The sequence below is a fragment of the Gobio gobio genome (genome assembly GCF_949357685.1).
Source record: "Gobio gobio genome assembly, chromosome: 20".
Lineage (NCBI taxonomy): Eukaryota > Metazoa > Chordata > Actinopteri > Cypriniformes > Gobionidae > Gobio > Gobio gobio.
The window spans coordinates 25,921,096-25,933,332 of NC_137113.1; the positions used below are offsets into that span (position 1 = coordinate 25,921,096).

Below are 12,237 nucleotides of genomic sequence, written 5' to 3' on the forward strand. Positions count from 1 at the left end.
GGAAACAATTATTTGAAGTGTAATTAAATTGTTTAGTGTGTCTCGCGCCCATTCTAATACATGGAGAGGCGGGGTTTAGGAGCTATACTGGGACCGGCCACCGGGGGGCGATCGAGGCGCGAAAGCTTAAATTTCTGACTGAAGCACTACAGGCTTGATTCAGAGCCAGAGCCTAGTTTCAAATCGGTTCTTTGTCTTTCCACACCCAAAGCACCAGCTCTGAACCAGGAAAAGTGATTCTTAAGTAGCACCAAAACATTGCTGGTCTAGAAGTAAGAACCGCTGGGGGCGGGGTTACCGTGACCAACAAGACCAACACAAACTTGTGACCGCCATTTTTGAAATAGCAGCTAATTGAGCTAATAGCTGCTCGATTGTAATCGCCGTCTATACAAATATACTGCACGAATACGTTGGATTCGCTGTGTTTTGAAGCCGATGTAGGATCATAAAGCCATGTGCATCAATAGTAACGCAACGTTCGCCATTGTTAATGGAAGGCTTGTTCGAGATGCATGGGCGCTGTGCAGACCAATCGCCGTATGACATCAAAGTACAGCGAGAACACACGTCTCCTTCAAGCGGCAACCTCCCGCAGTTTCTCTTGAAGCCAATACGGAAGTGACATATACTGCAATTCATCGACTGGCCACTAGGGACAGGCTCCAGAAGGGAGCAGAATCTCATTGAGCTCCATGTTAAAATGGCCAACTTTACAGCAGATTAAAACATGTTTACAGCCTGGAACAAATTGTGGTTTTGGTCTATACGGCTAATTTTGCCCTTCATAACAACTGTGACTTTTATAACTTGTTCGTTTACATTATATAAAGCATTAAAGTTCTGCATAATTAAGGGCGTGGCCACTTCGAGTGACAGGTGGATAGCCATTTATCTGCTGTCTGTTAGTCATCGGTCACTTCAGCTCCGCCCACGTCCCGCCTTTTTGACCATTTTCTGTTATCCAGGAGTGACGCGCGATGGCCATCTCGTCCATACTTTGCGCTTCAGAACGGCTCATCAGAATCCTATGGGTGACGTCACGGACACTACGTTCATATTTTTTTACGGTCTATGGTCTCCTTATGCTTTTGAATCGCTCTTGCTGTGTTTTGATATCATACGCTGATCGGTCTGCGCAGCGCCGATGCATCTCGAACAAGCCTGGTGTGTTTGTGTTTCCCGCTGCCTCGCTAGCGTTGCTGAGAAAGATGAGACGTATACAGTGACGTAAGACCTGGCTCTGTGCCGGCTCTCTAGCACATCAGTCGAACCAACTCCGAACCAGCACTAGCTCTGAACTAGCACCCGGTTCATGCTGGTGGAAAAGGGGTAAATTACCACTTTCAAGGCCCAGAAAGTTAGTAAAGACAGTTAAAATAGTCCATGTTACTACAGTGGTTCAACCTTAAATATTATGAAGCGACGAGAATACTTTTCATGCACATAAAATAAACAAAAAGTATGACTATTCAACAATGTCTTTTCTTCCCTGTCACTCTCTTACGCTATTCATGTTGTTGGGCTATTCATTCACTCAGTGCAGCGCTTCTGTGTTCTACGGCAGAACACTGGCTCACTATTGGCTGAGCACCACATGCATGCGTTGTGGTGTTTATGTAAATCTAAATTACGTAGGAGAGTGACACGGAAGAGAAGGAATTTTTTTTTTGTTAGTTTTTTGCACAGAAAAACTATTCTCGTCACTTCATAAAATAAAGGTTGAACCACTGTAGTCACATGGACTATTTCAACGTTGTCTTTACTATCTTTCTGGGCCTTGAAAGTGGTCATTGTGGTGCTGTCTATGTGGGGTCAGAAAGCTCTCAGATTTCATCAAAAATATCTTAATTTGTGTTCCGAAGATGAACAAAGGTCTCACGGGTTTGGAATGACATGAGGGTGAGTAAGTAATGACAGAATTTTCATTTTTGGGTGAACTAGCCCTGTTAAGCAGTACTTCACCCAAACATTCTTTTTTCTGCAGAACAAAGATAATTTGAAGAACATAGGGAACCAAACAACGTTGAACCCCACTGACTTTAATTGTATGGAAAAAATAGTTCAGGAACATTCTTCACAATATCTTCTTTTGAGTTCGACAGAAGAAAGGAAGTCATGCAGATTTAGAATGACATGAGGGGGAGTACATAATGACAAGAATATTTGGGGTTGAGTTTCCCTTTAAATTATGAATTATTTGTGTTATTCATTGAAAATCTTGACATGGGCCTAATTCTCAGCGCATTCATGGGGGAAGTAGCGGTGCCAGATTCATGAACAACTTGTTTAAGATCTTTTCAATGAATCTGTTTATCCTTTTGAGAAAACCAGTTTGAATGATTTGTTCACGAATTGAACTGATCGTGTTCTCAAGTTCAACTTCGAATTTTAGCCTCTTTATCACACCATACTATAAAATGGCTTCAGAAAATCGCACATATATGTATATAGACTACTTTTATGATAATTGTATTGTGTTTTATTTTAGCATTATGGAGCTTGACAGGGCCAGTCCTCATACACTTCCATTATAACAAGATGGTCTTTAGTGTTCCACAGAAGAAAGAAATGGGTTTGGAATGGCATGAGGGTGGGTAAATGATGACAGAATTATCTCTTTTTTTTGTGGTCTGAACTATTCTTTTAAAAGTGCTGTGTGATTTGGACTTTAAGCATCTTGTAGTGTTAGACTTTGATCTCATCCTCCTCATCAGCATAGTTGTACGGTCCTCTCCTGTGTGAGTTGTTGGTGTTTGTATTCCTGAGTCCTCCACTCCCATAATGACGTGCCAGCACATCAGCAGCTCTCTGGAAACTCTCCGGCTCCATGCCATGATCCTCGACAGATGAGGAGCGCATCCGATCCCCCAGCATGGACCTTTTGGGTGGCTCACCATTCACAAAGTCTGAATGCTTCCACTCTCCTCCATACAACCGTGTCCTTCCGTCATCGTCTTCTCTCAGAAGAGAGTCCACCAAGGACGTGGTTGCGTCCGAGTCCACCTCAGAGTTATCATCGGTTGATGGTGTTTTTTCACTGATGGGACTGACCATTTCATACACAGGACTGTCAATCATGGCAAAGACTTCGGACATGAGGGAAGGGCCCAGATCAAGGGTGAAAGAGTTCATGGAGTCAGAAAGACTGACGGAGTCTGAACAGGGGAAGGATGGGATACCCATGTCCGTGAGTGAGCCTTTATGGATTTCAGGAGGGCAAGCTGAGGGAGAACTGCCCTGGGCTGGACGCTCAGTGCGTGACAGTCTCGGCAAGGTCACAAAGCCAGACTCCAAACCTGCAAAACAAAGAAAGAAAAACAATTGTTCTTGCTTATGAGTTTGACCAACAGAGGGCAGTGAGAACCTACACATTACATTTAGTGGTTCCGGACCGCAGCATAAGCAAAAGTAGCAAATCATTTCTGCCATGTGAATGGCCCTTAAAGGGATAGTTCCACCAAAAATCAAAAAACATTTGTCATCAATTATTCACCCTAATGGCTTAGGGTTTTTGTCAATACAATGGAAGTCAATGGGGTCCACATGTCTGGATTTTTGTATGGACATAAAATCTTTAAAATTATCTTCTTTTGTGTTCAACAGAAGAAACTCATACAGGTTTGGAACGATGTGAGTAAATGATAACAGAATTTTCATTTTTAGGTGAACTGTCCCTGAAAGATTTCTGTCTGGCAATACAAAGCTTTGCAAAAGTGGCAAACTACAGGATAGTTGTACATTATATGGCTACAGAAAATCTTCACATGATTGAAAAAGGGCTCTAAAACAGGATGTGCGCTCAGCACTAAAACATCTCATTCATAGCTCCCGGTCAGAACAACATTAGCGTTCAGTCCGATGGTGAGTCATTCAGTAAACTGAATTAAACTCTTAGTTTGCATACTAATACTTTCCATATATTGATAATTAAACTCAGGTTGGACATCAGACTGTTTGGGTGTGAGTTTGCTGTGTGTTCATGAGCATGAGGGGGTTTTGTTTTTGAACAGGCTCTCCTGCAGAGCAGAGAAGCCAGTGAGGCATGTTTGAGGTATTTGAATGGGTGAGGCAGATGCTGATCGCTCAACTGTAATGTCTGGGTCTAAAAAGGAGTCTGGGATTGCCACAGGTGTTTAGATGGTTTATCAAACACTTTCTCTTTGATCTGCCTCATGTCTCCCTAAAGGACAGGAAGCTGGTAAACAAACATATTTAATTTAGACAAAACATGCATGAGACACATTGCTACATACATTACCGTTTAAAATGTTCGGTAAGATTTTAAGGTTTTATATGCTCAACAAGGCATATAATTGGTATTACCAATTATTACAATTTAGAATAACTATTTTATGTTTGCAAATGTAATTTGATCCTGTGATGGCAAGGTTGAATTTTTTAGCATTACTCCAGTCCTTAGTGTCACATGATCCTTCAGAAATCATTCAACATGCTGATTTGCGGTAACAGTTGTTCTTATTATCAATGTTGAAATCACTTGTGCTGCTTAATATTTTTGTGTTGCTATGGGTACCTTATCAGGATTCTTTTATGAATACATAGAATATTTAAAAAAAACAGCATTTGTGTGAAATAGAAATCTTTTGTAACATTATAAGTGTATTTACAGATTTAGTAATTTTTGATCATGTGACCTTTCTGAATAAAAGTATTAATTTCTTTAAACAAGTGTGTGTGTATATATATATATATATATATATATATATATATATTACTGACCCTCATGTCATTCCAAAGACCTTCGTTTATCTTCAGAACACAAATTAAGATATTTTGATGAAATCCGAGAGCTTTCTGACCCCACATGGAAGGCTGCAACACAATTACCCCTTTTCCACCAAGGCAATGCTGGTGCTGGTTCAGAGCCAGAGCCTAGTTTCAAATCGGTTCTTTGTCTTTCCACACCCAAAGCACCAGTGAGGTCAAAATTCCGGCCGGGTCATAGATATGTATACATAGATTCCTCATTCGAGCGATCCACACAGGCACTAATGAGGAATCTATGTATATATCTATGACCCGGCTGCTATTTGACCTCGCTGACAGGAAGTTATGGCTGTCTGGAGAGCTGAAGACATTCGTCTGATATGAGGTGAAATAATTGCATAAATACCGTTCGGTTTCTCTCAGAAACCGATCGCTTCGTGTCTTAAGACATCAATGCGTCGTCACGAGCCGCAGGGTTTAATTTGAAGTTGTCTGTCCATGTTTTTTTTTACCCTAATAGAATTAGACCCCATTTGACAAGCATTATATGAGTGACACACAGCAACGGTTGGAGTTAAAAATCTTAATCGGTTGGAGTTAAAAAATCTTAATTTGTGTTCTACTGAAGAAACAAAGACACCTACATCTTGGATGCCTTAGGGGTAAGCAGAAAAACATCAAATTTTCGTTTTTGGGTGAACTATCCCTTTAATGCAGTGGCATTACTATCCTTTTAGACACTTTTAGATCTTTTGAATTATGGTGCTACAACATTTTTTTTAATTTTGATACTATCTCTCTCCCCTGTACAGGTTTACCACCACACACCTTTGACCAATGCATTTCCATGACATTCCCATGATTACTTGTTCATGATTACTTAATAAATCTGGAAACACATTTACAGAGAATTTTCCTTTGTATGTGAGGTACCTATCTTTTAAATTGATAAATTTATATGATTTTACTAATCATTGAACAAATGTCTCCTATAAGACTCTCAATGGACACGCTTCACGTTGACTTGCAAGATACTCCCAAACAGCAATTAAATATTATACAAAGGAGTAAAACGGGGGGGGGGACATATCTCAAATTTAAAATTCCTTCATTTTGGGATCAGCCCTGCAGTTTCAACCATTTCTGGAGTGGCTTCTGTATTCGGTACACACACAGAACACCCATAATTGATGGGATTCACTTCTGAATTTGAATCTGAATCTGAGTGTGAACACTGACGGACTCACCATATAAGCATGTGGAGTTCTCTGGTGTTTTGGGTGAACTAGGGAAAAGCACTTTCACAGGACAGCCGTTGGGTGAGTCCACGTCCAGCCGGGGGAGGGAAATGGCATTCTTTATGATTGGAGAAATGGGTGGAGGTGGGGGTGAAAGGTCCTTGGATCCGCCGCGGGGCCTGTCAGGGGTCTTGCGGACATGGCGAAGCGTGCGGGAGAAGAATCCCTCATTCTTCTCTGAAGTGGAGGAGGAGTCTCCATCTGCGTTATTTCCTGCTCCACCATGATTGCTGAGGAACGAGGTGTCCCCGAACACGTCCCCTCCGCGGCCCACGTGCATGGTGTGGCGGAAGTCGCCCAATGGGGGACTGATCATGTCCGGGGTGAGGTCCCCTTTAAAACGACGCTTTCCTGAGGAGTGGGAAACCAGTCCCTTCAGGCCAGACAACTTACCCAGGTTCATGGCTTCTCCAAGTACAAATTGTAAGTAAAAAAAAAACTTGTGAAAAATGGTGAGAACAATGTAAGAAAGCAAATTATACACGTATCACTGTTCAAGCTTCAAAATGTCTCAGCAGAATAAAAACCGCAGTTGAGTGGAAAGTTTCTTTTCACAGTTTCTCAAAAGGCAGACACATTCAGCTATGTCCCATTTTGGCCATTGGTCTTTGTTCATATCCAGAAAGATTCGGTGAAGATAAATGTGAGCTGAAAATATGCATGACTCCAATTCCTGAAAACCTCTGCTGCATATGTGGTCAAAGATTCTGGGCTTCAGTTGTTCTGGGTTTGTGCTTCTGAAAAAAAATCAGTTCAGAAATAAATTCAGCTCTGGCTGCAGATATCTCTGTGGTTTAGGACTAAAACCATGTGCTCCTTCTTTAGTAAGGTCCAGAGAATCTGCTGCTACATGCTCTGGAAGATGCAAATGTTAACAATATATCTATAAACAGAAGTTGATGCAATGTTTGTGGTATGAGATTTTGGCAAAGACATGCAACATTAATGATCAACTTTTGCTGTGAAAATGTATATATAAATTGCGTGTTCTGTAAATCTCAGCTAATTTGACTTGATAAGTTTTTAATTAGCCTTTTTTTATATAATATAATACTTATTATAATATTAGAATTATCGAGTGTAGTGCCCTTTAAATGCCTAAATTCAGCTTTGACTCCTCAGTCATTCACTTGCACTGTACAGTATTTCGGTCATTCACTTCAAGGGTGTCCTGTTACAAAAGTAAGTGTATTTACCAGAGCATTTTCCCTCCCAGTCTCAGATTGTAAAGGCAAAGAGACACTGAGTGTACATTTCACAGTTTGAAAAAAGAATCCCAAATTTCTATTAAAATATACTTTTTTCATATCAAAAACTGTGTTTAAGGGCCACCCACCCAGTTTATTAGCAGTTTATTTGATATTTTTAAGCATTGGGATCAGCTCAAACTTTTAATTTGTGCTTGACTAAAGTAATGAGAATCATTTTAAATTGAGTCAAGTCTCATGTCTCATTCCATCAAACCACGACAAGCTTTGCTTTGGCTGTGTTGCACACTTTACGCTAAATTGCCATTAAAGACTCACCATGTGTGATAAGCACAAGTCATTTAGCCAAACCCTTTACCTGATTAGTGTCAGGTCAAAAAAACGAAACACTTTTTTTACTACTGAAAACTTACAGAAGCCACGTACCTTGATCAGTTTTGTGTAATCACTGTGACCACATACTTTCCCAGTCCAAGTTCATTCAGTGACCTCTGACCTGCACCCTGCTGGAGTGTGAGGCGGCAGGGAGGTTTGTTGCTTTATCCCTGCATGTATACTCTCCTCATGCTCCTCCACTCCCACCGGCCGCTGCTCCTGATCCTTTGTTTTTAAAGATACTCAAATCCAGCAGCCCACTCGCCAGGAATCCCCCAGGGGAGATAAAGGGTCTTTAAAAGGCAATAAATTAAATGTAATAATCTGGGCAATAGCACGGCTTGACGGAGGCTCCTTAAGAATTGGTCATGTCCAGGATTAGCCCCTAATCCCGCCTCCCTTCCTTCACCCCGAATCCCCCTTCTGCTGGCGTTAGTCCACTCAGACGTCCTGGTTTGAAGGGGATCTTGTAAAATCAACAAACGTCCTGTATGAGAGAGGGAAACAGGTGGATATGTAACACAGACCAGGATCAAAGGAGACCGAAAGTCCAAAAATCTATTACCACTAGTGTAAAAAATGTTTGTAATTAAATACAAATTATATTATCAGCATAACAATTCGAGTGAAAAGTTGAATTTAAAAAATAACACATTTTTTCTCCATTCTAGAGCGAAGAATATTCATGATCAACGACAAATTTGTTTATTAGTGATCTAGAAATAGTGTATATCATTTTATATTTATTATGTTTTTTATTTAGTGTTTAGTTCTATATGTGTCTGTTTTGAATAATATATTGTGAAAATTCAGCTTTGCCATCACAGGAATAAATTACATTTTAAAGTATATTAAAATAGAAAAGAGTTATTTTAATTGATAATATTTTACTCATAATATTACCCCCCAAACATCTTCTGAGAAATGAGAATGGTTGGTGACATATATCATAAAATGTGCTAAACATAACATAACCAAATAGTACACTGACATTCAGCAGGGCTGCTGTTGACTCTTGACATGAAAAACGGCAATAAACCAAAACACACTGTCTCATAATTCTTGGAGCTGTTTCTAGTGGATGCAAACAATGGAATTATGTTTGTGGAAATGGCTGTGCATTGTTTCAAAGAAAGAGATGCACACGTCAACCAGTAAACCGCAGTCTAATAGAACCCGTGTGTGAATGCATTCCTGGGGGAAACATCTCTGTCTATTACAGACATCCAGTACAGTACCCACATCCCAGATTGGAAACATGTTTGGGGTTTTTCCTCTTCTTTCTTTCTGTGGGACTGTCGGCCTTCTTTCATGTGGGCATTAAAGTTGATCTGTCTGATCTTAATAGCACTTGATTTTTGCAGCCGTCCACTGCAGATTCACATGATGTCATTAAAATAAGTGATTTGAACATCAGTCACCCAGACTGAGTCTAAAAACTGAGTGAAAAATGGTTCAAAACATAGTTCTCCTTTCCCCAAAACTAAATCTTGATCAGCTAGGCTACACTATAACTTAGCTAACTAGGTGAACAAACATTCAAGATAAGGCTTCATTTTTCCCTTTCACCCAATGACCTCCACTTTTTTCTGGCATCTCATGTTGTCTAAAGAAAAAAGGGCTGTCTAGGAATAAATCATGATTACAAATATATTCATTTCATCATCTGAACTTACCCTATTTTTACTCAAAGCACTCAGCATGACCGTCTGGCAGAAGGAGTTCATGATGGAAAATACCATGATGGTTTCATGTGTGAAAATACAGCAACTGGCTGGGTCTGTTTTACTCACGTCTGTATTTTCTTTATTAGGCCTATCTAATTTACACTTATTTTACTTTAATTTGTTCCGAAATCTAAACGCTATTTACAGAACAATTTACTAATCTAAACAAAATCTAAAAAGGTAGAGGCACAGTGATGAAAACTAGTTAACTGACTGACCTCTATTACCCTGAAATGAAAGGAATTTTTCATTTTCAACTGAACATATATAGGACAAGGACAGATCAATGTTGCTGTAGCCTACTAAAATATTGCTGAAAGTTTTCACCACAGTCCATTGATCTAGTCATTTGTGAACTTTGGATTGTATTGCTTCATAGAAATGTCCTCCTAGTTTATTCACTCTTCACTGTTAAGGGACCAGTTAAATATATACAATTAGACTTGCAAGAAAGTGCATGCTTTGCTGATCAGTTATCAAAATCTTCCAACTCTTGAATCAAGTTCATTGTCAAAAGTATGTGATAAAGTAAACTTACTTTATAATAAATATGAATTAAAATTATAACTTGACTGCCGCTCATAAGGGGCATGAACTGTAAGTATGCACTGGCACGCGCATACTAATTTTACAGCAGCACAGATTAGGTTTCCTCCGTCATGCACACAATAACATACGACTAGTCTGTACATTTCCCATAGCCTTCTTATTGACTGAATTAACACTGGTTACGCTGTTAATAGTACGCACTAAACAAAAAGCGAATTTAGTATATCCTACTTTAGAAAGGTATGATATTAAATGAGTTTATAATTCAAAATGTTGTGGCAAAAATAATCTGTCGTTAATCTGACAATTCAGTAAATCAACAACTCACCTTGTGGGTTTTCATGACCCCAAAAGCAATAGTGAGATGTATCCAGTATACAGCAGTCCACCGAGAAACTTTTCTCTTTTGTACAGTCTTATGTTTGAGAGGCAGCGGTCAGTGAAGCGCCGTGTCAGCCTCGCGCTGCTGGAAGCGCGTTTGGTCAGGGCAGAAACGGGGGCGGGCATTTTGAAGAGTTCTTGGAAAAGTTCCATGTTCCCAATGTGTTCAATGCCACGACTGTAGATCTCTCGGGTTGTCGAAAAAAACTTTATTCAGTTTTCAGACATTTTTAACTTGCTTGTCGCTCTCAGACGGAGAAGGATTAATTCAAGTTTTACATAACGTTTAAAGCTGTAGGCTTTATTTATTTATGTAGTTATTTGCTGAAAATGAATAGCACTTGGGGGTAGTGTCATCAAAATGATGTACAAATGAGACAAAGAAAAACCTTTTTTATTCTTCATGGAGCAGGGTATCCCATCATGGGTGCAGCCATTTTGAAATCACATGTCCAGCCCTGTCAAATGTCTAGGTGTGTTCGACTTGAAGCGGTGCTGCGCAGACCATTCAGTGTATGACATTGACATCAAATGGTGCTTTTCCACCGCATGGGATGGCTCGGCTCGGCTCCCTTTACTTTGGCTTGTTTTGCTTTATCGTGTTCTGCAGTTTAGTACCGCTTCAAAGTGGGTGGGATTAGACTGATCGATCGCAATAGTTGCGCCGCCACCTCGCCTAGGCTACTGACCATGATACAGCCATTTCTTTTTTCAATTTGCTTGCGAGGGTCGCTTAAAGCAAGTCGTTTAACAAATGATACTGCTGTGGCTGTTGTTGAGTATTTAAATCTAGCGGGTTTAGTGTCTCGTGCCGCAAATCCAATGACGCAGTGACGACTCTCTGACCAATCAGTGATCTGCAGTGTTTACACATCACATTTTAGTAGCGGAAGCTCAACCACGGTGGTAATAAAAGTACTAGGTACTGTACACAGTGGAAAAAAAAAAAACCAAAGTGCGCCATACCGAGCCGTACCATGCAGTGGAAAAGCGGCAAAAGTACAATGAGAGCGATTCGAAAGCATACGTGCCATCTGCTCTAATCACTCTCGCTGTAGGGTACAACAATGATAAAGGCGCACCGGGGTAAAAGGCGCATTTGACTTTATTCTCTTTTAAACCACTAGATGGCACAAAAAATTCAGCTCAGCACTTTTCTTAAACGGATAGTTCACCCAAAAATGAGTCATCATTTACTCACCCTCAAGTTGTTCCAAACCTGTATGAAAATATGTTTTGAACAATGTTTGTAACAAAGCAGAGAGAGCAACCATTGACTACCATAGTATTTTCCCCCTACTATGGTAGTCAATGATTGCTCTATCTGCTTGGTTACAAACATGGGCGTGGTAGTGGGGGGAAAAGTGGACCTGACTACCCAGGGCCCCGTCTAGGGAGAGGGCCCTTTGAAAAGTCTGGAATATATTTTAACATGGAACATGGGGGCCCATCAGGACTGCCTATGCATAGGGCCCAGGATTGTGTGCTACACCCCTGGTTACAAACATTGTTCAAAATATCTTCTTTTGTGTTTAGCAGAACAAAGAAACTCATACAGGTTTGGAACAACTTGAGGGTGAGTAAATGATGACAGAATTTTCATTTTTGGGTGAACTATCCCTTTAACAACCGCTTTTGATGATGTACATGAAAATTTGGCTGATCCTTGACGCGATTGCGAACAACGCAAAGTTCATTGTGAGCTAATCTGATCTAATATTTAATGTTTATTTTTAAATGTTGGTAAAATGTTGGTATTTTTCAAGATGGTAAAAATCATATATCAAGTTGGGTGTCCACCTTTTAATACTGTTATATTAAATGATTGTGGGATCTCATTTGATGTTTTCAGAATGTTTACTTTATCTTTACTCTCATTTTTTTCAGTATTTTTAAAATGAACATATTTTAATGACAGTATCTTGAACAAAAAAATGATTAATTTTATTTATAAAAATAAACTGAAAA

At 39.9% G+C, this 12,237-nt stretch overlaps 1 protein-coding gene across 2 annotated transcripts; it reads right to left on the reverse strand.

The window, feature by feature from the left end:
- Positions 1–1,681: 1,681 nt before the first annotated feature.
- cdc42ep1a (CDC42 effector protein (Rho GTPase binding) 1a) lies at positions 1,682–10,372 on the reverse strand. 2 transcript variants are annotated; one of them, XM_079845786.1, is made up of 4 exons: positions 10,217–10,372; positions 7,664–8,099; positions 5,979–6,766; positions 1,682–3,299 (listed from the first exon to the last, which is right to left on the reverse strand). In XM_079845786.1, the coding sequence occupies exons 3-4, from the start codon at positions 6,430–6,432 to the stop codon at positions 2,689–2,691; spliced, it is 1,065 nt and encodes a 354-aa protein (XP_079701912.1). In that variant the 5' UTR covers positions 6,433–6,766; positions 7,664–8,099; positions 10,217–10,372; the 3' UTR covers positions 1,682–2,688. The 2 variants fall into 2 exon arrangements, with proteins under 2 accessions (XP_079701912.1, XP_079701913.1); XM_079845787.1 differs by having other exon boundaries at positions 5,979–6,884; positions 10,217–10,349.
- Positions 10,373–12,237: the final 1,865 nt, after the last annotated feature.

Bases quoted from the DNA above. Each gene is read 5' to 3' on its own strand.
- cdc42ep1a (XM_079845786.1), bottom strand. From the start codon at position 6,432: ATGAACCTGGGTAAGTTGTCTGGCCTGAAGGGACTGGTTTCCCACTCC. The intron at 3,300-5,978 runs GTGAGTCCGTCA...TTTGTTTTGCAG, and splicing joins GAACTCCACATGCTTATATG to GTTTGGAGTCTGGCTTTGTG.